General features: G+C 45.2%; 1 protein-coding gene across 1 annotated transcript; it reads left to right on the plus strand.

Annotated features, from left to right (window-relative positions):
- The first annotated feature begins 2,333 nt into the window (after positions 1–2,333).
- LOC132571298 (E3 ubiquitin-protein ligase TRIM7-like) lies at positions 2,334–25,677 on the plus strand. Its single transcript, XM_060238090.1, has 7 exons — positions 2,334–2,862; positions 14,237–14,398; positions 16,018–16,113; positions 17,270–17,500; positions 19,565–19,587; positions 20,058–20,176; positions 24,564–25,677. The coding sequence occupies exons 1-7, from the start codon at positions 2,440–2,442 to the stop codon at positions 25,079–25,081; spliced, it is 1,572 nt and encodes a 523-aa protein (XP_060094073.1). The 5' UTR covers positions 2,334–2,439; the 3' UTR covers positions 25,082–25,677.
- Positions 25,678–26,886: the final 1,209 nt, after the last annotated feature.

Raw genomic sequence — 26,886 nt, forward strand, 5'->3', positions numbered from 1 at the left:
TAAGCTGCTGCTAATAGACACTGATGGACTTCTGCTCCATATGTTTATCCAGTCCCCTCTTGAAGCTGTCTATGCTTGTCAGTCAGTCAGTCAGTCACATTTTATTTGTATCCCGCCCTCCCTGACCAAAGCGGCTCAGGGCGGCTAACAACAAAACTCAATACATACATTGTACAATAAATACAATTAACTACCGTTAATTAAAATCCTTTAAAATTCTAAAAGCATTAATACTTTTAGTGCTATAATCGCTGGCAAGTTTACTAGGTAGTTTGTGTGCATCTCTCTCTCTTTCTGCCTCCCTCCAGCCTGACAAAGCCAGGATCATGTCCCCTTCTTGAGTACCAAAGCCAATGGTTAAAATAAATTAACTTTTGTGCTTCAGCTACTCTGCTTCACAGGAGAGTAAACTGGGTATAATATAGTGGGTTCAAAGCATAGCGATGAAGAAGATGATATTGGATTTATATCCCACCCTATACTCTGAATCTCAGAATCTCAGAGCGGTCACAATCTCCTTTACCTCCCCCCACCCCACAACAGACACCCTGTGAGGTAGATGGAGCTAAGAGAGCTCTTACAGCAACTGCCCTTTCAAGGACAACTCCTATGAAAGCTATGGCTGACTCAAGGCCATTCCAGCAGGTGCAAGTGGAGGAGTGGGGAATCAAACTCGGTTCTCCCAGATAAGAGTCCGCACACTTCACCACTACACCAAACTGGCTCTCAGTTTCAATTTTCAAGGATTAACCACTACACCAAGGTTACAATGATTAAAGCAAAGCTCTTTTATTAAGTATAGCATGGCAAAGGTTGAACTCAAAGACTGGAGAATGGGCCAACAGGGCCAACTATATATACATTCAGCTTCCTGTGCAAGCGTGCCATTGGATCATCAAAACTTTACAATATAACATCATTAGTTTCTATACACAACACTGGGCTGCTCTCACATGAAAGAAGGCAAGCAAGTGAGGCTGCTGAAAATGCTTGAGCACATCTACACATGTGCAGTAAATGCAAAAAACAAACCAACAAACCAGAAAGATGGAATGCCTGAGAGGAAGTGGATCCCACTGATGTCGCAATCATCAGAAGCGGCACAACCTATGTTCCCTTTAAGCTGCAGAATCTTGTGAGCAAAAATTCTACTTTGTGAGCTACTGGTATTAAAGTTGTGAGCTCTCCTGCATAAATTATTGTGATCTGGGGCCATTTTCCCTGAGCTCTGACCAAAATGTGTGAACTTGAGGCTAAAAATCTGTGAGTTAGCTCATGCTAACTCAGCTTAGAGGGAATACTGGGCACAACATGTGCAAAAATGCCACAGCGCTCCTTCTGCACAGATGGTTGTGGATGTTCTCAGAGAACTGCAGTCTCCCCTCTGAGGCGCCTGCAAATGCCAGCCAAAGGAATGCAAAAGGGGTTTTATAATATAGTGGGTTCCACGCAATGATGTCGAGGTGGCAGTGATCATAGCTCTTTTATTATATACAGCATAGTATACCGCTGCATTCAAAGACTGAAAACTGGGCCAACGGGGCCAACTATATATACCAGGGGTGGCCAAACCTGCTTAATAAAAGAGCCATATAGAAGAAATGTCAGATGTTTGAGAGCCGCAAGACATGAACGTCAGGTGTTTGAGAGCAAGCAGGCAGGGAGGAAAATAGATGGGGAGGGAGTGGGGAGGGCGAGGTAGAAAGAAAGTAACTTTAAATGCATTATTTGAACAGCACCTTGAAATGTATTTTATGTATTTTAATTGTTGTTTTGAAGTTGTATTCTTGAATTGTTTCGAACTGACTGCTAATTGCCCTAAGTCTGCTTGCGGAGAGGGTGGGATAGAAAATTATAGTAATAATAAATAAATAAATATCCAAGCCACTGGCTGGCTTGTCTTGGAGAAGTGATTTAAATAAATAGAGAAATGCTTTCTCCAAGCTGGCCAACAAGGCGGTGAAGGCTTTCAGAGTCACATCATATGTGTGAAAGAGCCACATGTGGCTCCCAAGCTACAGTTTGGCCACCCCTGATATATACGCTCAAGGTTCCCACACTAGCATGCTACTGAACCATTGCGGCAGGGGTTTGTGAATGGAGCAGGGCAGCAGGGATTTGGATCCTGCTGCCTATTGTTCCTGAGTCCCCAAGCTCAGTCCTACAGGCTCCAATGAGCCAAGCAAGAACTCCATATATTAGTCGCAATTCCGGTCACATATACAACAGGTTTCCAATTCCATCCCAAGGTCTGCCTCCTCTCTTGTCCTTTTCCAAGCGATTTGTTTCTTCCGGCAGCTGTTTTATCTCCGGGCCGTTGATTGGCCGCCAGCCAGAGAGTCCCAGTTTGCAGGCAGGGGAACGCCCCGTCGCTGGTGGGAAAAACCTGCAAAACCCTGAAACTGCTCTATTCGCTCTCCTGGCTTCGTTGAAGCAGCCATGGCCGCTGAGGGTCCCGTGCAAGAGCTGTGCCAGGAAGCCACTTGCGCCATCTGCCTGGACTACTTCAGCGACCCAGTGACCATCACCGAGTGCGGCCACAGTTTCTGCCGAGGCTGCCTGGACCGGAGCTGGCAGGAGTCGAGAGTCCCGCCTTGCTGCCCTCAATGCCGAAGTGTACCCCAGCCGAGGAAAGTGAGATTGAATCGGCAGCTGGCCAACTTTGTGGCGATCATTAAGAAACTCCGTCCTTCGGAAGAGGAGGAGCCAGAAGCAAAGGGGGGATTCTGCGAGAAGCACCAGGAGCCCCTGGAGTTTTTCTGCAAGGAGGACGAAGCCCCCGTTTGCGTGATCTGCGGCCTTTCCCGGGAGCACAGATACCACGAAGTAGTTCCTCTCGAAGAGGCTTTCCAAGGAAATAGGGTAAGATATCTCTGGAGGGAGGCTTTTTAATGCCCTTGTGTGCTGCTCAAAACTTCAAGTTGGTGCAAAGGTCTCTTGGGTTTTTGGGTTGTTGCTGCTTGCCGTCTTGTAAAGTTTACTATATTGTGATATTAAATGTATTATTTTCTCCCAGTTTGGTGTAGTAGTTAAGTGCGTGGACTCTTAACTGGGAGGACCGGTTTTGATTCCCCACTCCTCCATTTGCACCTGCTGGAATGGCCTTGGGTCAGCCATAGCTCTGGCAGAGGTTGTCCTTGAAAGGGCAGCTGCTGTAAGAGCTCTCTCAGCCCCACCCACCTCACAGGGTGTTTGTTGTGGGGGGAGAAGGTAGAGATTACAAGCCTCTCTGATTCAGAGAGAAGGGCGGGGTATAAATCTGCAATTCTTCTTTTTCTTCTTCCTTCCCCCGTCAGCCATTAAGTGGCTTGCAAAGCAGCACCTAGTAATAAAGGGATTAAAAAAAAAGATGTTTGAGGAGAGGGTTTTTATAATATAGTGGGTTCTGTGCATTGAGTCCACATGCATAACAATTTTCATCATGATTATGGAGGTTGGTTGCAGTTATTGGGGCTCTCCTTGCGGGTCACATGCAGCTCTCGCAGCTCTAGCTGTACTGGCTGCCAGTGGTGTACCAGATTCGCTATAAGGTGCTGGTCATTACCTTTAAAGCTCTATATGGCCAAGGACCTGTCTGTTTTAGGGACCATCTCTTCCCACATGTTCCCCAGAGGGTACTTAGATCTGGAACACAAAATCTTCTATCAGTCCCCAGGCTGAGGGAGGCAAGATTGAAAATCACTAGAGATAGAGCTTTTTCAGTCATTGCCCCCTGTTGGTGGAACCAACTGCCGGAGAAGGTCAGAGCCAGTTCTGCAAGGCCTTCAAGACAGCACTGTTCTAGCTAGCCTTTAACTAAACTGCCAATATAGCGATACAAAAGGACACCTAAGAGCATGGAATGTCGTCGAAAATTAATCTGATATTAGCACCAAATTGTTTTAATTGTTGGAACTGTTGTATTGATGTTTTACTGTAATCTATTGTTTCTATTGTTGGGAGCCGCCCTGAGCCTGCTTCAGCGGGGAGGGCGGGATATAAATCTAATGAATCTAATCTAACCTCTTCTCTTCCTCACTCTAGTCAGCAGGAGGAGGAGCTGGTTTTTATGACCTGCTTTTCACTACCCGAAGGAGTCTTACAGCCGCTCACAATCACCTTTTCTTTATCCATAAGAGTCACCTTGTGAGGAAGGCGGGGCTGAGAGAACTTGTGACTGGCCCAACGTCACCCATCTGGCTACATGTGGAGGAGGAGTGGGGACTCAGACCCCATTCTCCAGATTATAGACTGCCACTCTTGACCACTACACGCACAGAAGATCACTCCTTGCTGCTGCCCACTCAGTATTGGTGCCCCACCCAGCCTTTTACCGACAGGCCACCATTACCTGAGGAACTGGTGTCATAGAACCATCTTGTTACCAGAAACAGAGCACTACACAACTAACAAGGCTGACTGGGTCAGGGCTAACTTTGTGCCACTCAGTTAAGGCCTGAAACCTCTTCTCAGCACCGGGCTGAATGCAGAAGTCCTTAAACACAGAATTAAGAAAGGAAAGTTAAGGGGTTTCCAAGTGAAATCACAAGGAACCCAGATGCATACTGCATCTTTATGAATCCAGGATGTGAAGTAATGTCATCATTATTAGTAGTAATAGTATTAAAATAAGGAAGAGTTAAGATCCAAGGTGAGCAAAACTGCCAAGTCATACTCAAGTTCTCACATCAGAATGAGTATCTGCTTATTGTGCCTGTATGAGAATCCTGAATTGTCATTTATTTGTGTTGTTTGGAGGGCCACCTAGGATGTTGTCTGTGAGGGAGAGGACATTCTGGTTTGGAGTTAAATCTGAAACTTGTCTTAAAAACCTGTCAGGGTCCACCATATTCATGCACTTCCAGCTTCACCGCCTAACAGATTTGGATCCATATTTGGAGGTTTTTCATCTTAGCCCCCCAGGAATGTGAATGCAAAGAAAGGAATGGGTGGTGTTTGAGGTCTCCTCTGGCACACTGTAAATGGCAGCTCAAAGTAAGTGCAGGGAGAATGTGGTTGACCTGGAAAAGGGATTTGTGATTTAGTCATTGACTTGCAAAAGAATTTACTTTACTTCACTTTATTGGATTTATATCCCGCCCTTCCCACCGAAGTAGGCTCAGGACGGCTCACAACATAAAATCACAACAAACAATTAAGATTCCACAACAATATTACAAAATTTAAAATTCCATAATTAAAACAAATTATTACATTCAAATGTAATAAAAATTTGTGTAACCCCAGTTTCTCCCACCAACCTCAGCTGAGGGACAACATTATATGTCCTGTGTTTGTTAATGAATGAGAGATTTGCAAAAAAGATAGCACTGGCCTCCATTTCCTAAGAGGGAGGATGGCTAGCGGGCAAAAAAGGAACATTTCAAAAACAGCTCCCCGACCTTCACATCACTGGCAACCATTTACAAGAAGAACTTAAACTGAGAGCCTGTCCAACATCAAAGGGTGGAGAATCAATGCAGGACACACATATAGCAAACTCCAGTGTAGGCAACACAACTGGAAGTGGGAGCACAAGAGGCGATGTGAGTCTTTTCGTGTCTCTCTGAGGCAGGGCCGGCTCGCCAACTAGGCGGTTGCCTAGGGCACTGGGAGGGTGGGTGTGCCAAATTGGGCTCCCCACCCCCTATCCTGCTACCCCAGGCAAGCACCTAGTTTCAAGAAGCTGTTCCTGAGAGACGGTGAGTGCGTCCCAACCCCGTGGTGCGGTTTTACCTGTGATTCGAGTGTTGGGGAGGGGAGGGGCTTTAGAGAGCTGGAACGTGGTGCTAGAGCCAGTTCCGGCGTTGAAATTGACACACCGGGGTGGGGAAGGGGGTCCGAAGGGAGGAGGAGGAGGCGCGCCGGGAAGGGGGAACGCGGAGCCGCGCCAGGGAGGGGGGAAGCGCAGGGGCGCTTGGGGGGAGGCGCCAGGCAGCGAGTCTGCCTAGGGTGCCATGGGGCATCGAGCTGCCCCTGCTCTGAGGCATTCTCAAAGTCTGTTACTCTCTGTCTGCCACAGCTTGGAAGGCTCTCTGTGGTGCTGGTACTTCTCTTGGGTCTCTTGGTACAGCTGCATCTCTCTTGATGCTTTCCTGTTCTCTGCACCAGAACCCAGATGGCTTCTCTCCTTCCTTTCCCTTCTTTTTCTTCAGTACCCCTCCTAGAGCTCCCTCATACAGATAAAATAACTGCCCCCCCTCCCAACTCCAAAAGAGGGCAAATTCACTTGGTTACATGCAGGTTTTTTCCCCAATTTATAATTTTTATTGAAAAAATTCTGATTACAATAGTTTGAGTCATTTTTTGAGTTGTTTGGTTGTAAAAGGATATTATAGCATTGGAGAAAGTCCAGAAAAGGGCAACTAGAATGATTAAAGGGCTGGAACACTTTCCCTATGAAGAAAGGTTGAAATGCTTGGGACGCTTTAGCTTGGAGAAACGTCGACTGCGGGGTGACATGATAGAGGTTTACAAGATAATGCATGGGATGGAGAAAGTAGAGAAAGAAGTACTTTTCTCCCTTTCTCACAATACAAGAACTCGTGGGCATTCAATGAAATTGCTGAGCAGACAGGTTAAAACAGATAAAAGGAAGTACTTCTTCACCCAAAGGGTGATTAACATGTGGAATTCACTGCCACAGGAGGTGGTGGCGGCCACAAGCATAGCCACCTTCAAGAGGGGTTTAGATAAAAATATGGAGCAGAGGTCCATCAGTGGCTATTAGCCACAGTGTGTGTGTATATATAAAATTTTTTTGCCACTGTGTGACACAGAGTGTTGGACTGGATGGGCCATTGGCCTGATCTAACATGGCTTCTCTTATGTTCTAATTTCTATCTTTGAATACATACCAACATAAAAAACAAAGAAAATTTACAAAATTAGAGTTACATGCATGCAGTTGCTTGTGTCTTAAGTTTTAAGTAAGGAATTAATTTATAATATTTTTCTTCTTAAAAATAAATCATTTAGTTGTACAGTGCATTATTCAGTAGAATAAGATCATAACAATAAGAGTAGAATAAGAGCCCCGTGGCACAGAGTGTTAAAGCTGCAGTACTGCAGTTCTAAGCTCTGCTCACGACCTGAGTTTGATCTCCGGCAGTAGCTGGGTTTTTAGGTAGCCGGCTTGAGGTTAACTCAGCATTCCATCCTTCCGAGGTCGGTAAAATGAGTACCCAGCTTGCTGGGGGGAAAGTGTAGATGACTGGGGAAGGCAATGGCAAACCACCCCATAAAAAGTCTGCCATGAAAACGTTGTGAAAGCAACATCACCCCAGAGTCGGAAACGACTGGTGCTTGCACAGGGGACCTTTCCTTTCCTGTTGAGTTAAGAAGGTAATTATTGGAAACAAAGGAGTTACAATTTTTGTCTGATAGGATAATGCTGATGTCGAGAAGTAATAACTATATGCTAATTTACAATAAATGAAATACTTCCAGATATTGTCGTACCAACTTTGGAGTATAGGAAGTTTTGAGTCTTTCCGTTTCTTGGCACAGAGTGGTAAAGCTGCAGTACTTCAGTCTGAACTCTCTGCTTGCGACCTGAGTTCGATCCTGGCAAAAGCTAGGTTCAGGTAGCTGGCTCAAGGTTGACTCAGCCTTCCATAAAATGAGTATTCAGCTTGCTGGGGGGAAAGTGTAAATGACTGGGGAAGGCAATGGCAAACCACCCTGTAAAAAGTCTGCCGTGAAAAGGTCGTGATGCAACCTCACCGCAGAGTCGGAAACGACTGGTGCTTGCACAGGGAATTACCATTTTTTAAAAAAATGTTGCAATTGACAACAAGCTTATTAAATCTTGCCAGGGTGACCTTAGATATCCCATACGGGATATCGTAAATAGATCCCTGATGGAAGGGCATTTTCCAACGCCGCTCAAAGAGGCCGTGGTCTGCCCCCTCTTAAAGAAACCATCTTTAGATCCGGCCCAATTGGCACACTATCGGCTGGTCTCAAATTTGCCTTTTCTGGGCAAACTTATTGAGAGGGCAATGGCGATGCAGCTACAGACCTTCCTGGAGGATGCTTCCATCCTTGACCCATTTCAGTCCGGCTTTCGCCCGGGACATGGGACGGAGACGGTGCTGGTCGCCCTAGTGGATGACCTTCAACGGCATCTGGATCGGGGCGGCTCGGCGGTGCTGATGTTGTTAGACCTGTCGACTGCGTTCGACACAGTCGACCATCGGCTACTGAAGGGTCGCCTCGCCGACGCGGGGATTCAGGGGTTGGCCTTACAGTGGCTTTCCTCTTTCCTTGACGGTCGGGGACAAAGGGTCGCAGTTGGGGGGGAGCTGTCCCGGAGGTGCACACTTGATTGTGGTGTACCACAAGGGGCGGTTCTCTCCCCGATGTTAGTTAACATCTACATGCGGCCTCTTGCCCAGATTGCCCGAAGGTACGGGCTAGGGTGTCATCAGTATGCTGATGACACCCAGCTCTATCTACTGATGGACGGCCAGCCGACCTACGCCCCGGAAAATCTAGATCGGGCATTGCATGCCGTGGCTGAGTGGCTCAGACTGAGCGGGCTGAAGCTTAACCCTGCGAAGACAGAGGTCCTTTGCTTGGGTCGCCGCGGCCCGGGAGGGGGAATCCCCCTACCAGCCTTTGACGGTGCGCCGCTGATAGCGGCGGACAAGGTCAGGAGCTTGGGGGTGTTATTGGAGCCTTCCTTAAAGATGGAGGCTCAGATAGCAGCCGCTGCCAAGTCCGCATTTTTTCACCTTAGGCGGGCAAGGCAGTTGGCCCCCTTCCTGGAGCGCGACGACCTAGCAACAGTGATCCATGCTACGGTCACCTCGAGGTTGGACTACTGTAATGCCCTCTACATGGGGCTGCCCCTGTCCCGAACTCGGAAATTGCAGCTGGTGCAGAATGCCGCGGCCCGGCTGTTATTGGGCCTCCCAAAGTGGGAGCACATTCAGCCGGGTCTTCGGACTCTGCACTGGCTTCCAGTGATATACCGAGTCCGGTACAAGGTGCTGGTCATCACCTTTAAAGCCCTATATGGCTTGGGACCTGTCTACCTGAAGGACCGTCTCTCCCCGCATGTTCCCCAGAAAGTACTGAGGTCGGGATCACAAAACTTCCTTACTGTCCCTGGGCCGAAAGAAGCCCGCTTGAAAGCTACAAGAGAAAGGGCCTTCTCTGTTATGGCCCCTACATGGTGGAATCAGCTACCGGAAGAGGTGAGGGCCCTGTGGGACCTTGTTCAGTTCCGCAGGGCCTGTAAAGCAACCCTCTTCCGGTTAGCCTACACCTAGCTTGAGAATTTTAGTGCAACCTGCCAGATCTCTGTATATATTGGAATATTTATTAATTTTTATGGTTTTATCTGTTTTAATGTTATTCCCTTACATGTTTAAATATTGTTTAATTTATATTGGATCTAATGCTGGAAGCCGCCCTGAGCCACTTGTGGGCAGGGCGGGATATAAATTCTAAATAAATAAATAATAAATAAATAAATAAGCACAACCATTCCTTTTTTTGGGTCGGTAATATATAACATCATATCATTGGCGTATACAGCCAATTTATGTGTTGTGTTGTTTATTTTAATGCCTTTAATATCAGGGTTTTTCCTGATTAGTTCCGCTAAGGGTTCAATTGCCAAAATGAAAAAGGAGAGGGGAAAGGTGACAGTCTTGTCTAGTACCCCTTTGCAACTGTATTTTGCCTGAAGTCATATTATTGGCCTTAATTGCTACTGTTGGATTCGAATATAAAGCCTGTATTGTTCTTTTAAAATTGTTCCCAAATCCCATCTAGTCCAAAATAGTCTGAAGATAATTCATGTCGATGCTGTCAAACACTTTTTGCACATCTAACGATAGTAATATTCTAATTTAGTATCTTCACTATAGTTTATTAAACTGAGCATTTTTCTTATATTGTCTGTTATATTGGATTTTGGTAAGAAACCTGATTGTTCAAGTCCTGTATATGATGGGAGAATCTTTTTAAATCTTTCTGCTATAATTTTTGTAAATATTTTTGCATCTGCATTTAGTAAAGCTATGCGTTGGTAAACTGCTGCTGTGGTGTTTTGGGATTAGAATGAGTTCTGATTGTAACCAAATATTTGGAACCCTGCCTGTTGTAAAGATATTATTACACAGTTCTGTTAGTGGTTTACTAATTTCAGATTTGTAGATTTTGAAAAACCGCTTTATTGCTTTTCAGTTTCAGTTTCAGTTTATTTCACTTTTAAGTTGTCCAATTGTTTTCTGTACTTCCATTTCTGTTATTTCTTGTTCTATAATTTTCCTATGATTTTCTAATATTTGATGAACTAGATTATTTTCAGTTCTATATTTCCTTATGTCTTCACAATTTATATGTTTAGATCAGTGGTCCCCAGCCTTTTTGACACTAGGGACCTGTTTTGTGGAAGACAATTTTTCCATGGTCTGGGGAGGGTGTGTGATGGTTTCAGAATGATACAATTGTGCACTTTATTAGTTTGGTGTAGTGGTTAAGTGTGTGGACTCTTATCTGGGATAACCAGGTTTGATTCCCCCCTCCTCCACTTGCAGCTGCTGGAGTGGCCTTGGGTCAGCCATAGCTCTCACAGAGATGAAAGGGCAGCTTCTGGGAGAGCTCTCTCAGCCCCACCTACCTCACAGGGTGTCTGTTGTGGGGGAGGAAGATAAAAGAGATTGTAAGCCACTCTGAGATTTGGAGTGGAGGGCGGGATATAAATCCAATGTCATCATCTTCTTCTTCTTACATTGTAATATATAATGAAATAATTATACAACTCATGGCCTGGTTGCTAAGAGGCCACAGACTGGTACTGGTCCAAAGCCTGGGGGTTGGGGACCCCTGGTTTAGATGTATAGAGATTTCTGTAGAAGTGTTCTAGCACCTGTATAATATCTTTGGAATCTGTATGTTCTATTCCTTTTGAGTCTTTGATACAGCGGATGTGATGAGCGTGTTTTTGTTCTTTGACCCTCCATGATACAATTTTTAATGTTTTTGGGGATTTTATCCAATATTGTTCCCATGTGTAAAGTAAGTCTTTCTGAATTTTTTTAGAATTAAGTGTTTCTAATTGTCTTCTTTCAGCTTTTAGCATTTTAAAGGTGTTTTTAGAACCTGTATTCTTGTATAAAGTTTCTAGACTGTTGATGTTTTGTTTTAGCATAACTATTTATCTTTCTTTTTCTTTTTTTAATGCTGCAGACATTGAAATTAGCTGGCCTCGGATAACTGCTTTCAGTGTATCCCATGTTGTTTGGTGGGAGGTGTCACCTGGATTATTTTCTTCAAAGAAGACAGTTATGTTTTTTGCAATTTGTTCTGTCAAGTGTTGTTGTAATAGTATAGATTTATTTAATGCCAATTTTTGTTTGTATTTCTTTGTTCTTGAATTTGAATTGTAGCTGATACTGGGGCATGATCTGACCAGATTTTTATTAATATATCAGTGTCTTTTCTTTTGTCTAATAGAGAATATGAAGCTAGGATATAATTGAAATGTGTGTATGTGTGGAATCTGTGAGAGAAGTAGGTATGATTGCGTTCCTGTGGATGTGTTCTCCAGGTGTCATTTAACCCATGCTTGTCTAATATATGTTACAAACCAGTCTGTTTGCCTTTTATTTTTGTGTGGGGTTTTTTTGTAATTGGACCTGTCCCAATGGAAGTCTAATATATGGTTAAAATCCCTTCCAAATAAGACATCACGTTCTTGGAAGTTGCTAAGTATGTCAAAAGTGTCTGTTAAGAATTGTAGCTGCCTTTTATTTGGGGTGTAAATTGACCCCCCAATGTGATTAATTTATTTTCCTGTTTTCCATTTATGAAGATGTAATGTCCATGCATGTCCTTTTTTTCCTCAATAAACTCAAAATGTAACTGTTTTCATATCAATGTAGCTGCTCCTCTGGCCTTTGAAGTGCCCAGGGATGTGTATTGCTTGTCATATCAGATTGTGTTCAAAGTTGGTCTTTGAGGATCTTTTTAATGTGTTTCTTGGAGGAAAATAATGTCTGAATTTGGTTTTTTGTTATGTTGTATTATTCTTTTGGATTTAATTTTATTGTTGAGACCTCTAGCATTCCAGGACCATATCTTTAGCATTATAGATGTTTTATATAATAATTGTTTTTAATACCAAATGAATTATAAGATTGCTGTATTTGCCAGTCTGTTTTTAACCTTTAAGTTAAATAATTGCAAAATGTCTATTCAGTACAATTCTATGTTATTACTATATATGATGAACTATTTTAATAAATTTTAAGTATAAATCCTTACTACTATTGTTTGTTTTTATCTAAGTTATTTACAACTAATTCTTACCCTGCCTGAATCTAAATTTAATAATAAAATAATAATAATGAGAATAACCGGTAAAGGAAACTTTTCCTACTAACGATAACTATTATAACACACTTCTACCAAACTAGTTATGTTCACTAGTCTAACGCTATCTGTTCTATAATGATAATGAGATGAATAATAATTACCAATAAAGGAAACTTATCTTGCTAACTATTTATCTATTATAACACCCACTTACCAAACTAGTTATGTTCACTAGTCTAACTCTAGCTATTCTATACTATATTATGTTGTACAGTTCTCCTAAACTAAAATATCTAAACTTACCAAACTATAAAATAAACTTTGTATTCTGCTGTCTGCAGTTCTCTATGCAGACCTTTGTTACTGAAACTGCATTAAACAAATTCTCTTTGGGTCTTGAGAGTGTTTAGCAACAATTCTGGTTTCCTCCCTCTCCCACCCACCCCCTTCCCTCCCACACTATAATTGGATTTACCAGCTTCAATATCGAAAAATATCTCAATACAGTTAACAGGGAAAAAAGAAAATACTATAAGCACTTGTTGTATATGTAGTCAGGGGTTCACACATTTCGAAACATCCCTTAAGATAGTTTTTTTCTATCAGAAGAAAAGTATCGAAATGGAGATTTGCCAAATCAGCATGGTCAAGTTCCTGAAAGTTTGGGGCCTTTATCAGGTGACAGAGTGAAGGAGAGCTTCCTTTTTTTGGTTTGTTAGGATGTTCTGATTGGGGTTTTGGATTCAGTTTCAGTTCTTTAGCATTTCTGCTCCGCTGTCTTCGTCTGATGGTTGAAGAAGTTTGCTATGAAATCTCATTGTTAACTTGCCATTAATAGCCCATCTGTAGCGTATATTCACCTCTTGTAGTTTTGTTTTAAATGCTTTCTGATTTGAAGAGCCTCAGTAGGTACGTCTGGCAGCACTTGGATTTTGCAGCCATTGTGTAATAAATGTGCATTTTCTCTTGCTTTCTGTAGCAATTTTTTTTTGTCAGATAAATCATTGAAAGTAGTTAAAATGTTCCTTGGGGTTTTTCTGTCTTTTGCAGTAGGGTGAACCTATTCTGAAAGCTTTAATTATTGAGTGTGCAACCTGTTCTTCCATATTTAGTTCCACCGCAAGTCAATTTTTAATATTCGTAATTAAATCAGTTTTACCTGTGATTTCTTCTTCCAAACCACAAAGTTTCATATTTCCTTGTCGGACAGTAGCCTCAAGGGTGGTGATAGTGTCATTTAGTAGAGAAATGGTTTCTTGTGTTTGCAAGTTTTCTTCTCGCAGGGTTTGACTGAAATTATATGCAGACTCTGCAGATTGTGACACCTTATTTACTGCTTCTGAGAGGTCTTGGATTTGTGTAGTAATTGGTTGGAGAATTGCCACTATTTTTCGGAAAGAGTAGTCATTAAGTGTTCTTCCATGTCTTTAAAAGGGGCTTGCAGCAATTCCTGAAGTGTGTCTTGCAAACTTTGGAAAGCCAGTGAGTTCACAGTCAGGTCTTGTGAGATTTTCCTGGCGGCCATGTTTTTTTTTTCTCCAGTGATGTTGTACTGCGCAGTTTTTGACTTGTTTTTTGGTTAAAGAAAGTGTTTGTTGAAGTGGTTTTTTCTTTGCCCATCTGTAGTCTCTGTCCCTTAACACTCATATTTAGTTATTTCAGGGTGAAATAGCGTGGCAAATAGTGCAGGAGGGACAAAAAAGGAGTCGGGTTGGGAAGAAAACCCTCGTTGCGTGTCCACCATTACGCACAGCCACTCTCTGCCTTGGTTACATGCAGTTTTGATATAAAAATTTGGGTTTTAAAACAACCTTCCCCCCCCCACACCCCAAATGGAACAAGTACTAATTATATTCAGTCATTACAAGGAGAGGTCCAGTTCTGTGGGGGGAAATGAATCCTGTGTCTTTGTTTTGGGCACCAGTTGGTGGTGGCAGCCAGAAAAGGGAGAGTTTGCCAGAATCATCAGAAGCTGCTGAAGCTCTTCTGCAAGGATGATGAAGCTCTCATCTGTGTGGTTTGTCACCGATGGAAGGAGCACAGTGATCACAAAACCCTTTCTCTTGAGGCCTCCCAAGAGTACAAGGTAGGAAATCAGCAATGTGGAGGATGGTGAGGAAGAGCTATGAAACCACCCCTCCTTCTTGGTCTCTTTCCTGTCTCCTTGGCTCCCTTGAGCATTGCCTCCTTCCCCCTTGCTGAGGCTAAAGTGGGGTGATATGGGGAGATGGACTCCTTTCATCTCTGGCTGTGGTAACATCAGACCTGCCTGTGGCATGGCTGAGCTAGGAAGGGGCAGCCGCCTGACTCTCTGAACATCTCCCCCCCCCCCCCCCATACTGCTTTCCCAATTTCAGCTGCTGTCTTTGAGTTGCTGTTTGCCTCAGGGCTGGGGGAGAATGTGTGCAGGTTTGGTACCTCTCTCTGTGTATCCCTGCCAGTGTTCCCTCTAAACTGAGTTAATGTGAGCTAACTCAGTTTTTTTAGCCAGGAGTCCACACATTTTTGTCTTGGCTCAGGAAAAATGGCTCCAGAGCAAACTAATTTATCCAGTAGCTCACAACTTTAATGCCAGTAGCTCACAAAGTAGAATTTTTGCTCACAAGACTCCACAGCTTAGAAAGAGTATTGGTCCCTGCCTCTGCACAAAGTAACTGTGAGGTAGCAGTTTAAATGAGAAGAACAGCATTGTGGGAGGGGGTGGAAGAGCTATGCATGAAGTTGCCTTATTCTAAGTCAGCCTGTCCACGTCTGCTCTGACTGGCAGCAGATCTCCAGGAACTCAGAAACACATCTTTCACATCAACAGCTACCTATTCATTTCAACTGCAAATGCTGGGCATTGAACTCCAGACCTTCTGTTGGCCAAGCAGATGCTCTATTCCAGCCATGGCCCTTCTGCTGCACTGTGGAAGGAAGGATTCCCCTCTTTCCCACAGCTGGGGTTCTTCTACACAAAGTTTCCCCTTCTTTGATATGCCTTTTCTTGGAAGATCATTAAAGAAGGTTTGGGAAAGTGTAGACAAAAAAGTATGCATTCCCACCCACCCTGCTCACGACCTGAGTTCAATCCCGGCGGAAGCTGGGTTCAAGTAGCCAGCTCAAGGTTGACTCAGCCTTCCATCATTCTGAGCAGTACAATGAGTACCCAACTTGCTGGGGGTAAAATAAAGGACTGGGGAAGGCAACGGCAAACCATCCCATAAAGAGTCTGCTGTGCCGCCTCAGAGTTAGAAATGACTGGTGCTTGCACAGGGGGACTACCTTTACCAATCCAGTGCCATTTACCTTCCAACCTGACATTCTTCCCCGCCACCCAGTGAGCTTTTAGCTATTTTTAAAATAGTGTCACCAGTGGGTATATTTCTGTAGTGGTAACACAACATTGTGATATACTATGTGTAATATTTTTTTTATGCAAAACCCCCTCCTGTGGCAGGTGACAAAGCATAGAGTGAATCTCCCCTGAGGAAGCAGTGTGATCACTCGGAATATTTTTGCACTGAAGTGGGGCACCATTGCCTTGAGAAAGCTCTCTGTGTTTAGCATTTGGGAATTGTTGACAGTCCCATTATGGACATAAGGCAGTTAGATCTAGCTTGGCCCTTGTTGACAGTTTTTCTTCTTGTATGTTTTATAGTAAACTTCTAAAATGGAGAAAGACACCTCAGTTTTTGGGTCCCCCCCCCCTCACTGTCCCCCCAGGATCAGTTCTGTTGCTGTCTGAAGTTTCTGAAGGAGGAAAGAGAAAGAATTGTGGCATATAAAGGAGACGTAGAGAAGGAAAGCCAAGACTTGCTCGTAAGTGTGACCGTGGCTGGGAAGGGAAGAGATTAATTGATGAACCCACGTGCAACTTTGAACATGCACATTTATTTAAATAAGTCTTTTAATCGCACAGGTGGTCAGCGTATCTAATTTCTTTTTAAAATGTGGTAAAGCAATTTAATCTATTTGCCAGGCCAAATCGCAAACGGAGCAGGCTCTGCAAGCGAAGTGCCCCCTCAAGCTTTCAGTGCCAGTCCCTGTCAATCTCTTAATGTCGGCTCTAACAATCATATTTCTTATATTTTTAGTTTTGGGATGAGAAGAACTAAAAATATAACAGTTGTCTTCCCAACAGGGAATTGGCAACCCTAGGCACACATGGCCCGGCCCAACAAGGTCGCATTTATGTCGGATCTGACCCTCAAAACAAATGAGCTTGACACCCCTGGTCTAATCAATGGGCCATTCCCAAATGGCGTAGACTTTTCTCTCCAGCCATCAGGGATCATCAGCAAACATTAACAAATCTACCTTCCTGGCAACATTGTGTCAAGAGGCATTAACAGTTCCTGTTTACACCCGGAAACACATCCATTTATAGAGATGCAAATATGTCAACATCTTGGTCTTTTCCTGGGAACCCACACTGTTGTACTCCCCGCTAAACCCATCACTGCGTCGTTCCAAGGGGCAATCATGTAACCCTGCCCCAGGACACATTTTTCCCTCTGTAAAAATAGCACCCCAAGCTTAGTCTTTGCATGTTTTCCTGGATCCAGACTGCACACCCAAGGTGCTGGATGTCTTCCCCTTCTCCTGGACAGATAGCTATCACCCCTTTGAAATCCCTCTTGCCCCCGTGTTTCTGCAGCTGGTGTGTTTGTCTTTTGTGTGCATTTATCCTCTGTATGTGTGCATTATTTTATTATTTTCTATTAAACAACAGACTGGCTAATTTTGAGGGTTCTCTAGGGAAAAACTTTGATATACAATTGATAGAAAGATCCCATATTCCCTCTCGCTTAAGCCTAAGGTCTTCTTTAAGAGCGATTATTCCCCAGTTGTTAGGAGATGACCCCTTTGTGTAACATTGTGATCTCTGTGAAAGGCAAAAGTATCTTTCTGATAGGAATTTCCTAATGTGCCTCTTTCCACTGTAGAGACCATCTGTGTTCTCTTTCCATTTTAGAAGCAAACCAAAAGAGAGAAGCAAAAGACATCAGCCGCATTCAAGGAACTGCACACGTTTCTGGAGGAACAAGAGGATCTTTTGTTGGCCCAGATAGAAGAAGTGGAGAAGCAGGTGGCAAGGAAAAGGGACCAGCACCTGACAAAACTCTCTGAGGCTCTCTCCTCTCTGGAAAGCCTCATACAAGAGACAGAGGAGAAGTGTCAGCAGTCAGCCACTGATCTCCTGAAGGTGAGAGTGTGGCAGGAACAGGCAGGCGCCTATTGGGGAATCTTTCCTTTTTATTTCCTTTTATTTCATAGACACTTTTCCTTACCACTGTTTCCCAAAACAAATTGATTCTCCCAGCAACTAATACACGAGACGCAGACTCGCTGTTTCATAAACAACTGATAACACTTTATTTTTCTAGGTACCCAAGCTACTTCTAGAAAAAGCAAAACAATTTCCAGTTTTAGAAGTTTCAGATAAGAAGACTTACACGCTATACTTTTTATTAGTTAAACGCTCTTATAATTTTTCCACCTTCTAGATTCTAAGACTGCTAAGCCTTTCAGAGACTAAGTATCAAAGGCTCCCAAAGACTCTTGAAATTTTTCTAAGTGCTCTCAACACATATCTGTTAGAGATCTCTAAAAGAAACTGGCTGACCTCCCCAGAGTGGCATTGGCTCTCTAAGACAGGCAGCAAGCTATGCAAAAAACTTAAGGCTTATATAGAATCTATGGGAACTCTTCTCTTTTCACATGCTTATCTCAGAAAAGGATCTTGCCTATTAATTTTACTTTGACATCTTTCTCAGCACCTGCTAGAGCAGATGGACTCCCATCTCTCTTTGATGTCCATCTCTCTTTGATATCAAGCTGGACTCAGATAATGTCCAGTGAGAAATCTTGCTATCTAAAGTTTCTCATCTCTTAGCTAACCAAAACATCTTTCTTGCCAATAATTTGCTCCTTTCCCATCTCTCCCATCTGAGATCTCCTTAGGTAAACCCTTCTGACCTAAAATACTCTTCAAGCAGTTGAATCCTGCAAAGCTTATAGGCAATAAGTGATTTTAAGTGTCTCAAACAGCGTATGAGTGATATATTATTTTCACAAAGGAGCCAACTTAAGAATTTTTCCGCGACAGCTCCTCTTTGAGGAAAAGGCTGGCTCCAAACCCTTTCTCAGCTTCTGCTATTCGCTAATGCCTCTGTTCTAGGAAGGCATCAAAGTTCCCTTTGCTGGTGCATCCCTCGTTCAGTAGGGAATGTGACACCCTTTTAAACAGTGACTGACCAAAGGTCCAGAGGAAGCTCTGGGATGACTCTAGTGCAGTCGCCCCCAACCTTTTTGGCCCCAGGGCCAGCCCGCCTACCGCGACCCCAGAGCTGGCAGGGTGCGGGCACCCAATTTGGCTTCCCCCCTCCCCCCTCCATGGCGCCTCCTCCTCCCTGTTTTCCTCCCCCTCATTTCCTCCTCCCTCCTCCGCCCACCTCCCGCACAGCCTTGTCGCCCTGCCCCCCCCACGCAGCCTTGTGGCCCCCCGTTTTCACTATTTTAAGGCTGGGGAAGGGGCCGTGAAGTGCCTCCCAGGTTGACACCCCCCCCGCCAATCAGCTGATCGCCGGGGGAAACCAGGACAGCAGTGAGCAACCCAGTGCTGTTCTTTCAGCAGGTCACTCGCCGCTGCTGCCATGGTTTTCCCCATCAATCAGCTGATCGGCCGGGAGGGGGGGGTGTCGACCAGGGAGGTGCTTCACAGCCCCTTCCCCGGCCTTAAAATGGTGAAAACGGGGGGGGGGGGGGGAGGGGACAAGGCTGCATGGAGGTGGGGCAGGGCGACAAGACTGCATGGCCCGGTTAGAAACAGGCCAGGGTCTGGTACAAGTTCAGGAGTTGGGGACCCCTGTCTAGTGGTTAAGAAGGGATGGCCGTTAGTTGAGTGGTCAAGGAGCTATAGGAGAAGATGGTGGATGGAGGAATCCCTGGTGTATGTGTCTGTGTTTGAGCAACAGACACAAGAAACACAAAATTTGTGGGTAGCTATTCACATCAACCAGAAATGAGGGCTCTATGCAAGATCTTCTGCTGCAGCAGATCATGCAGCTCTTCTCTGAAATGGCTTCACTTTGCTTGCTGATGTCGTTTCCTCTTGATCTCCCTTTTTATCAAGATCCAGCCCCCATCCTTGAGTAGGATACACAATAAATGAAAAATACATTGCCCTCCAGGATCTTGTTGCGGGGGGCTCTTTCCAATCTGGCCAATCATGGCATTGATTGACTTTTCTTTCTTTTCCCTTCTTTAGGATGCCAGAAGCACCTTGCAGAGGTAAGTAGGTCCTTCTGTCTCATGACCCTCCTGATGTTGGGATGGATCTGGGTAGTGTGTGAAGAAAGTGGCCCTTCAGGCTCAGGATGGATCTGGGTAGAGAAAGTGGCCGGAGAATGGGCCAGAACTGCAGGGAGAGAAGCGCTGGGGGGCGGTGTTGAACCAGGGCCTCTGCAGTTCTAGCCTAGCACTGCACCACAGTAGCTTTTTCCTCCTTTCCACAGACAGATGTAGGGCTGCTGTTCTAAGAGGAACCCACTGATTCTTCTTGATGTGTGGTTTGACCCTCAGATACCTGTTTTGGGGTCTTAGGAGCAACATGGAGGTAGATTCTCCAAAGGGCCTCCCATCTTCCTCTCCTTTCAGCACCTACTAGTTAGGCCTTCTGGTTATTCCTGCCTTTATTTCTTAGCTCTACTGGTGGGAATTCTGGATTGGCTGGGCAGTGGCTTAACACGGTTTGTTTCCAGGTATAAAGAAGAGGAAACATTTGAAAATCCAGTGACTCTTCCTCTTCCACTGCCAAGGAGAATCTGGGACTTCTGTGATATCAATCACTCGCTGAAAGGTGTCACGAAGCAGTTGAAAGGTAATAAAGAACAGCTTCAGACAGGCTATTAGGTGAGGCGAGATGTGAATATGAAATATACTGGGTCCCTTGTATCACTAGCCAGACCAGGTGGACAGGAATTTGTATGCTAATTCCAGCTCTTTGAGTTCATCATGGTCTGTTTTCTGATCACAATTCTTTCTGTGGCTTTAGCACACCATTACTTTCTCTGGATTTCATAAGAACATAAGAGAAGCCATCTTGGATCGGACCAATGGCCCATCGAGTCCAACACTCTGTGTCACATAGTGGCAAAAAAACCAGGTGCCATCAGGTCCACCAGTGGTTTTGCATTTTGCTCTCTGGTCATTCCTGCATCAATGCATTGTTGAATAGAGAGATTGGGACAGAACAAGCCTCCAAAATGAAAGAGAGGGGAGGGGCCAGACCCTTCAGGGCATCCTCGGTTAATGGAGACACCCTCCTTATCAGGGCTTTTTATGTAGCAAGAACTCCCTTGCATATTAGGCCACACCCCCTTGATGTAGCCAATCCTCCTGAAGCTTACAGTAGGCCCTGTACTAAGAGCCCTGTAAGTTCTTGGAGGATTGGCTACATCAGGGGTGTGTGACCTAATATGCAAAGGAGTTCCTGCTACAGAAAAAGCCCTGCTTCTTATCCTTTTCAGGAAGATCCCCCTCATCTATGTCTACGGCTGAATCAGGCATCTCAAAATTGGCCTCCTTGGACTGAATGTTGTTTGCTTGAATGTTGTAGTGGAGTCTGCATGATGGTCCCAATGGAGCTGACAGTGCTCTCTTAAGCAGAGGTACAACTTGTGAGTCATTGGGGCTCATTTTGTAGCAGGAGCTCCTTTGCATATTAAGCCATACCCCCCTGATGTAGCCAATCCTCCTGGAACTTACAGTAGACCCTGGAATAAGAGCCTTTTAAGCTCTTGGAGGATTGGCTACATCGGGGGGGGGGGTGGCCTAATATGCAAAGGAGCTCTTGCTACAAAATCTATTTCTAGAGCTAAACATGTCTGCGTGTGGCCAATACCTGTCTGAAAGGCCACCAGAGACACTAGCTTCACTGTCTTAATTATCTTGAAGAATGGCAGGATGAAAATGTAGCACGTAATTTAGTTCTTGTAGTTACAGTTGTGAAGTAGCAAATGATTGTGTCTGCCTTGTGTTGTATAAAAATTCATAAATACTTTTATTGAATTTGAATTAAAGGGGGGCTGAGTATTCGGGACAAACCTCTGGATGAGACATGCAGAGATGACCTCCTTCCCTCCCTCCTCTAATTTGGAAAAGAACACTTAAGTTGGGTCCCCTTCTTTCCCGTTGCTCTTCAGTGTGTTTTGCCCTTCTTCCCACTAGGGTGACCATAATGTCTGAAGGCCAGCCAGGGACACTGGGGGGTGGGTGGGTGGGTAGGGGTGCGCGCGCCGCCGGAAACAGGAAGTGACGTCACTTCCGGTGACGTCATGCCACCACCGGAAACAGGAAGTGGCATCACTTCCTGTGACATCATTTCCCCCGCGTCACCTGCCGGAAACGGGAAGTGACATCACTTCCTGTGACATCATTTCCCCCAAATGACATCATTTCCCCCAAATGCCACTGCCGGAAACAGGAAGTGACTTCACAGCACTTCCTGTGACGTCCCCAAAAATCCCCCAAATATCACCGCCGGAAACAATTTTGTTCTCAAATCCTGTATATACTTCATCAGTATATGGGATAAGGCACTTTCTCAACTGTGCTGCATAATGCAGCCTATTTATTTTGTCCTGTTGGCTCTGTTGGCTCTATCTGCGCCACCTTCATCACTTTCGGGGTGTGGATCCCCCAGTGGGGTGGTCTCCCGACTCCCTCCGCCGACTGTTTCTGATAGCCCTGCGCCCCCTCTTTCATTTGATGTGTGTCCCGTGCGGGTGCCACCCTCCCGCCGGGAGATGCCGCAAAATGAGCCCCCTTGAGGCTTATGGCGGCAGGGCTCGGGGGAAGCGAGCTAGACTGCTGTTCTTTTGAGGGGTTATAGAGTGTTTCGAGCCCGTCCCTGTGGCATCGGTCCCATCGTTGTGGGACCCAGGGGGCCGGCGCAGCGGCACGCCGAAGCAGCCTGTCACTAATAACACCGGTCGAGATGCAGGACAGGAACCTGGAAGTGACCGACAGGCTGCTTCAGCCTCCAGCGACCCCCGCGGGCCTTTCCGACGCCCTCCCGGGCGGGGAAGGACGGGGGGTGGGCGTTCCAAGGCCCGGGAAGCCTCGGGAAGGCCCGCGGGGGTCGCTGGAGGGCCTCCAGCGACCCCCGCGGGCCTTTCCGACGCCCTCCCGGGCGGGGAAGGACGGGGGGTGGGGGTTGCGAGGCCCGGGAAGCCTCGGAAAGGCCCGCGGGGGTTGCTGGAGGCCCTCCAGCGACCCCCGCGGGCCTTTCCGACGCCCTCCCGGGCCTCTGCCGCCACCGCCGGGCCCCGTGCGCGGGCAGGGAAAGCGGCGAGGGAGGGAGGGAGCGTCCCTGCGCGTGCGCAGAGCGATCTGCGCACGCGCAGGGTCGCTCCCTCCCTCACTCGCCGCCTTCCCCGCCCGGGCGCGCGGCCCCCGGCTCTCTGGCTGGCTAAACCGGGACCTCTTAATGGTCCCGGTATACCCAGCCCGGGAGCCGGGAATTGGGGGCCAGAACCGGGAAAGTCCCGGGAGACCGGGACGGTCTGGCCACCCTACTTCCCACAGTCGTTTACCTGCAAGGGAGTCAATGGCTGCTTCCCCTGGCAAGAATTCTCCATGATGCCTTCATAATCCCTTTGAACCCGGAGCACCCAGATGGCAGTTTTCCTCAGTTTCCTTGTCTCAACCCCCTGGGATTACAATTTCTCCACATTTCACTGCAGGCCCACCCCCACCCCAGGCTATGGCTTTCCCTTGATGTTACTTAGTCACTGCGGCTAGTAACCGCTGAAAGATCTTTCCTGGATGAATCTGTCTAATCCTCCATTTAAAGCCATCTATGCCTGTAGCCATTACAAGATCCTCTAGCAGCAAATTCCACATTTTTATCACTCTCTGTGTGTAAAGAAATATTTCCCTCTGTCCAGTCATTTGTAGCTTGGTCCTGAAGCACTTGTTTCTCCCTAGAAGTCACAGATATTTGACTCACATTAAGTTTCAAGGGAATATAAATCACACTATTCTTCTATCCCTCCAAGTTACCTACATTGTGAAGCGCAGGAAGCAGGGCTCTTTTTCTCGCAGGAGCTCCTCTGCATATTAGGCCATGCCCCCTTGATGTAGCCAATCCTCCAAGAGCTTAGAGGGCTCTTGGGCTAATATGTGGGCGTGGCCTAATATGCAGAGGAACTCCTGCTAGAAAAAGAGCCCTGACAGGAAGTATTATGGAAGTGTTTTTGAGTTTGCTTTGAGGGAAACACCTGGGATGACAGGAAAAGAGGGATTTTGAATTATTTAAAAACAAATAATTAAAGGCAGGTTCAAAGTTTAGTAGAGGATATGTTTGTGAGTCCTTTATCAACCTGCTGCTAGTTTTTGCTGAGATTTCAGGCCTGTTCCCTGTTCAAACAGAGATAGTGGAATTCTGGCCATAGAAGGAGATGCTAATCCTGAATGTAGCCCTAGGAAATCCTAATGATTTGAGCAGAAATGTCATTCTTAGGATCAATGTTCCCTCTAAGCTGCAGAGTCTTGTGAGCAAAAATTCTACTTTGTGAGCTACTGGTATTAAATCTGTGAGCTACTGGCATTAAAGTTGTGAGCTACTGCATAAATTATTATGCTCTGGGGTCATTTTTCCTGAGCTAAGATAAAAATGTGCGAGCCGGAGGCTAAAAAACTGTGAACTAACTCATGCTAACTCAGCTTAGAGGGAACACTGCTTGGGATGTAGCTAGGATCAGGTCTAAGATCCACTTTGCAAGTTCACTCCATTTTGTGCATCTGTTCATTTTTGTGAGATCAGAGTGTTTGTGTAAGTGCTCTTCCTCATGTGATTTTTTTGTTTTGTTTATAAAGTCAGATGAAATAGATAGTAATCCTGTCTTCCCTCTCAGGGTACTTCTTTCATAGAGGATGTGGGGGACAGGCTGTATTGCTACTGGCTCTTCAAGTCCAGGAAGTCTGTTCTGACTTTAGGGTGGGTTCTGACTTCCATTAAATAGGACAGGGGAAGGAAGGGAGTATCTGTGAGTCCAGGCAAGGGTTAAAACTAAATGGAGAAAAAGGAAACAGAAGAAGCCAAAGTGAGGGAACAACCAACCACATCAAGGAGATCCATAGGGAACATATATGGGGTGGGTGGGATACTTTCCACAATATTAGGTGGATGTGCCAACACAACTATACCATTGGCCTCCCAGCTGAATCTATTTCTCTTCTCTCTCCTCATCTCCCACCAACAGCAGTAGATGTGAAGTTGGATCCAGACACAGCCCATCCCAAACTCATCCTGTCCAAGGATTGGAAAAGAATGCGACTAGGAGAAATAGATCAAGCTCTGCCCAACAATCCTGAGAGATTTGACAGATTTGGTGCTATCCTGGGCCTTGAGGGATTCACAGCAGGCCGCCATTTCTGGGAAGTCTGTGTGGGAAATGAGGAAGAATGGGTGGTGGGGGTGGCCATAAAGTCCATGAGGAGAAAGGGATACCTTGCCTTGAGTCCTGAGGGGGAGATGTGGGCTGTGGGGAAGTGGTGGGGCAGCTACAGGGCTTCTGAAAAAGACCACTATTTTCCTGTGACCTTGACTGGGGAGCTGAAGAGGATCCGAGTGTATATGAACTACTCTGGAGGACGAGTGGCCTTTTTTAATGCTGACCAAGCAGACCTTCTCTATGAGTTCTCTAGAGCCTCGTTCTCCGGAGAGACCCTCCTGCCTTTCTTTTGGGTGTGTAAAAAAGGCCACCTGAAAATCTCTTGACATTCATTTCACACCAGGGTCATTAATAAAAATAATAAGAGTCTTGTTTTGGAGCCCTGCAAGGACCTTCTCCAGGGTCTCAATCACCAAAAAAATTATATATAATGGAATCTATTTTCCCCTCCACTTCCCAGTACTTTTCTTTATAGCTTATTGCAGAAAGAGCTAATGACCCATTTCAAATCACAAATAATAACAGGCCTGGTCTAAAGGATAGCTCTCAATAGACCAGCAGGCCTCTGCCAGCCCCCATTACTCTTAATCCTATCTTTAGTCTATTTTTTCTCAGAAACACCCCCCCCCCCCAAAAAAAATGTCTTCCAGCTGTGAAGCAGAAGACACCCAAAGTTCATTCCTTGTTACTTCCCAAGGAAAAGCTAGATGAGATGCTTGGAAATTTGCTGTCAGCTATCCAACATCCTTGCTGCAGATGTGGAGGGGTTTATGGAGTGGGGATTTAACCCTACCTTGCAGCCTCCTTTTTGTAATCTAAATTTTCCCCTTTTGGGTGCATTGCATGTTGGGGGAGGGGTTCAGTCTGTTGAAATGTATAACAACACATAATAGTAAACTAATTAAACATTTTCCCTCCTGTTTTGAGTTTCATTTGAAAATGTACTTGTGGGATGGGGTCCTGAGAAGGCTGGGGAGGATCCATGGAAACATCATCTCCTCAAATGACATAAGTCCAAGGGTCATTTCATAGAAAAAGAGGTTCTGGAGCTCTAGAACAACTTATTTGCATTTGCCACATCCCTTGATGTCATCGGAAGGCATACTAAATTATATCAGCTCAGCATCTACCTTAATATGCTTCTTGAATTATAATTGTCATAATAAAACCATACTCCCATCAGACTTTTAAAAATACTTTCTCCTACGTGACCACAGTGGCATGATGAAGATTTCCCTCTTGTCTGCTTTATATGTTTTGGTTATTTCCCCATTGTTTGTGGTGAAAATATTAGAAAATTTGTCAAATCTTAGAGTTCAGCAAAATTCTCACAGGGGCTTTGAACACTGGAGCCCAGAAGCAGTACTTTTGGGGGGAGGGGTAAGAAAGAAAGAGCACAATAAAATTTAGAGGTTCTGAAGCTCTGCTGCTGTGAGCTCCTGCCCAAAGTGAGGCTTGCCCAAATCAATGGGAAACAGAGTAATCAAAATAAACATAGTAATCAAATAGCACTGGGCGGTTTCTCACCTCTCAGTCCAAGACAGCTGCTCTTTTCCTCAGTGCAATTCCTCTCTCCCTTAGTCCAGTCTTAGGTGTCAACAAGCCACTTTGTGCACTGCTTGTTCCAAGAGCCTTTCACACCTGGACTGAGGCAGGCGCCTGCAGAAGTCTCTCTCTTAACCTCTGCCATCCACCTAGGATATCTCTCTTTCTTGCCCTGAAGCTCTCCAGCTCCACTCCCCCATTGCCCAGTGCAGCAGCAGGAGAAATTGTGAGGAGTGGGAAGTGACGTCACTTCACCTCATGATATCACTTCCACTCAGGGTGGATTTGATTCAAATTAAATTGATTTAATCCATGAGTAAGACTCAGATTTAAATCATGGTTTTCTACATAAAGGCTAATTCTTGCTGGCCTTAACATTTACAACCCAGATGGTTTCTTTTTAATAAAATAACTTTTAAGGTTAGTTTTAGTTATATAGATAATTATGAAATCATTGTAAGGTGAGCTGTCTCCAATTTAGTAGGTCAATTATTGATATTTGGACAATTTTCCTGCTATACTTTATTGGAAATATAAAAATAATCATTAACAGTAATCATTTATAGACTTCCCAAGCTCCTGCCAG

This window comes from Heteronotia binoei, chromosome 5, assembly GCF_032191835.1.
Source record: "Heteronotia binoei isolate CCM8104 ecotype False Entrance Well chromosome 5, APGP_CSIRO_Hbin_v1, whole genome shotgun sequence".
Lineage (NCBI taxonomy): Eukaryota > Metazoa > Chordata > Lepidosauria > Squamata > Gekkonidae > Heteronotia > Heteronotia binoei.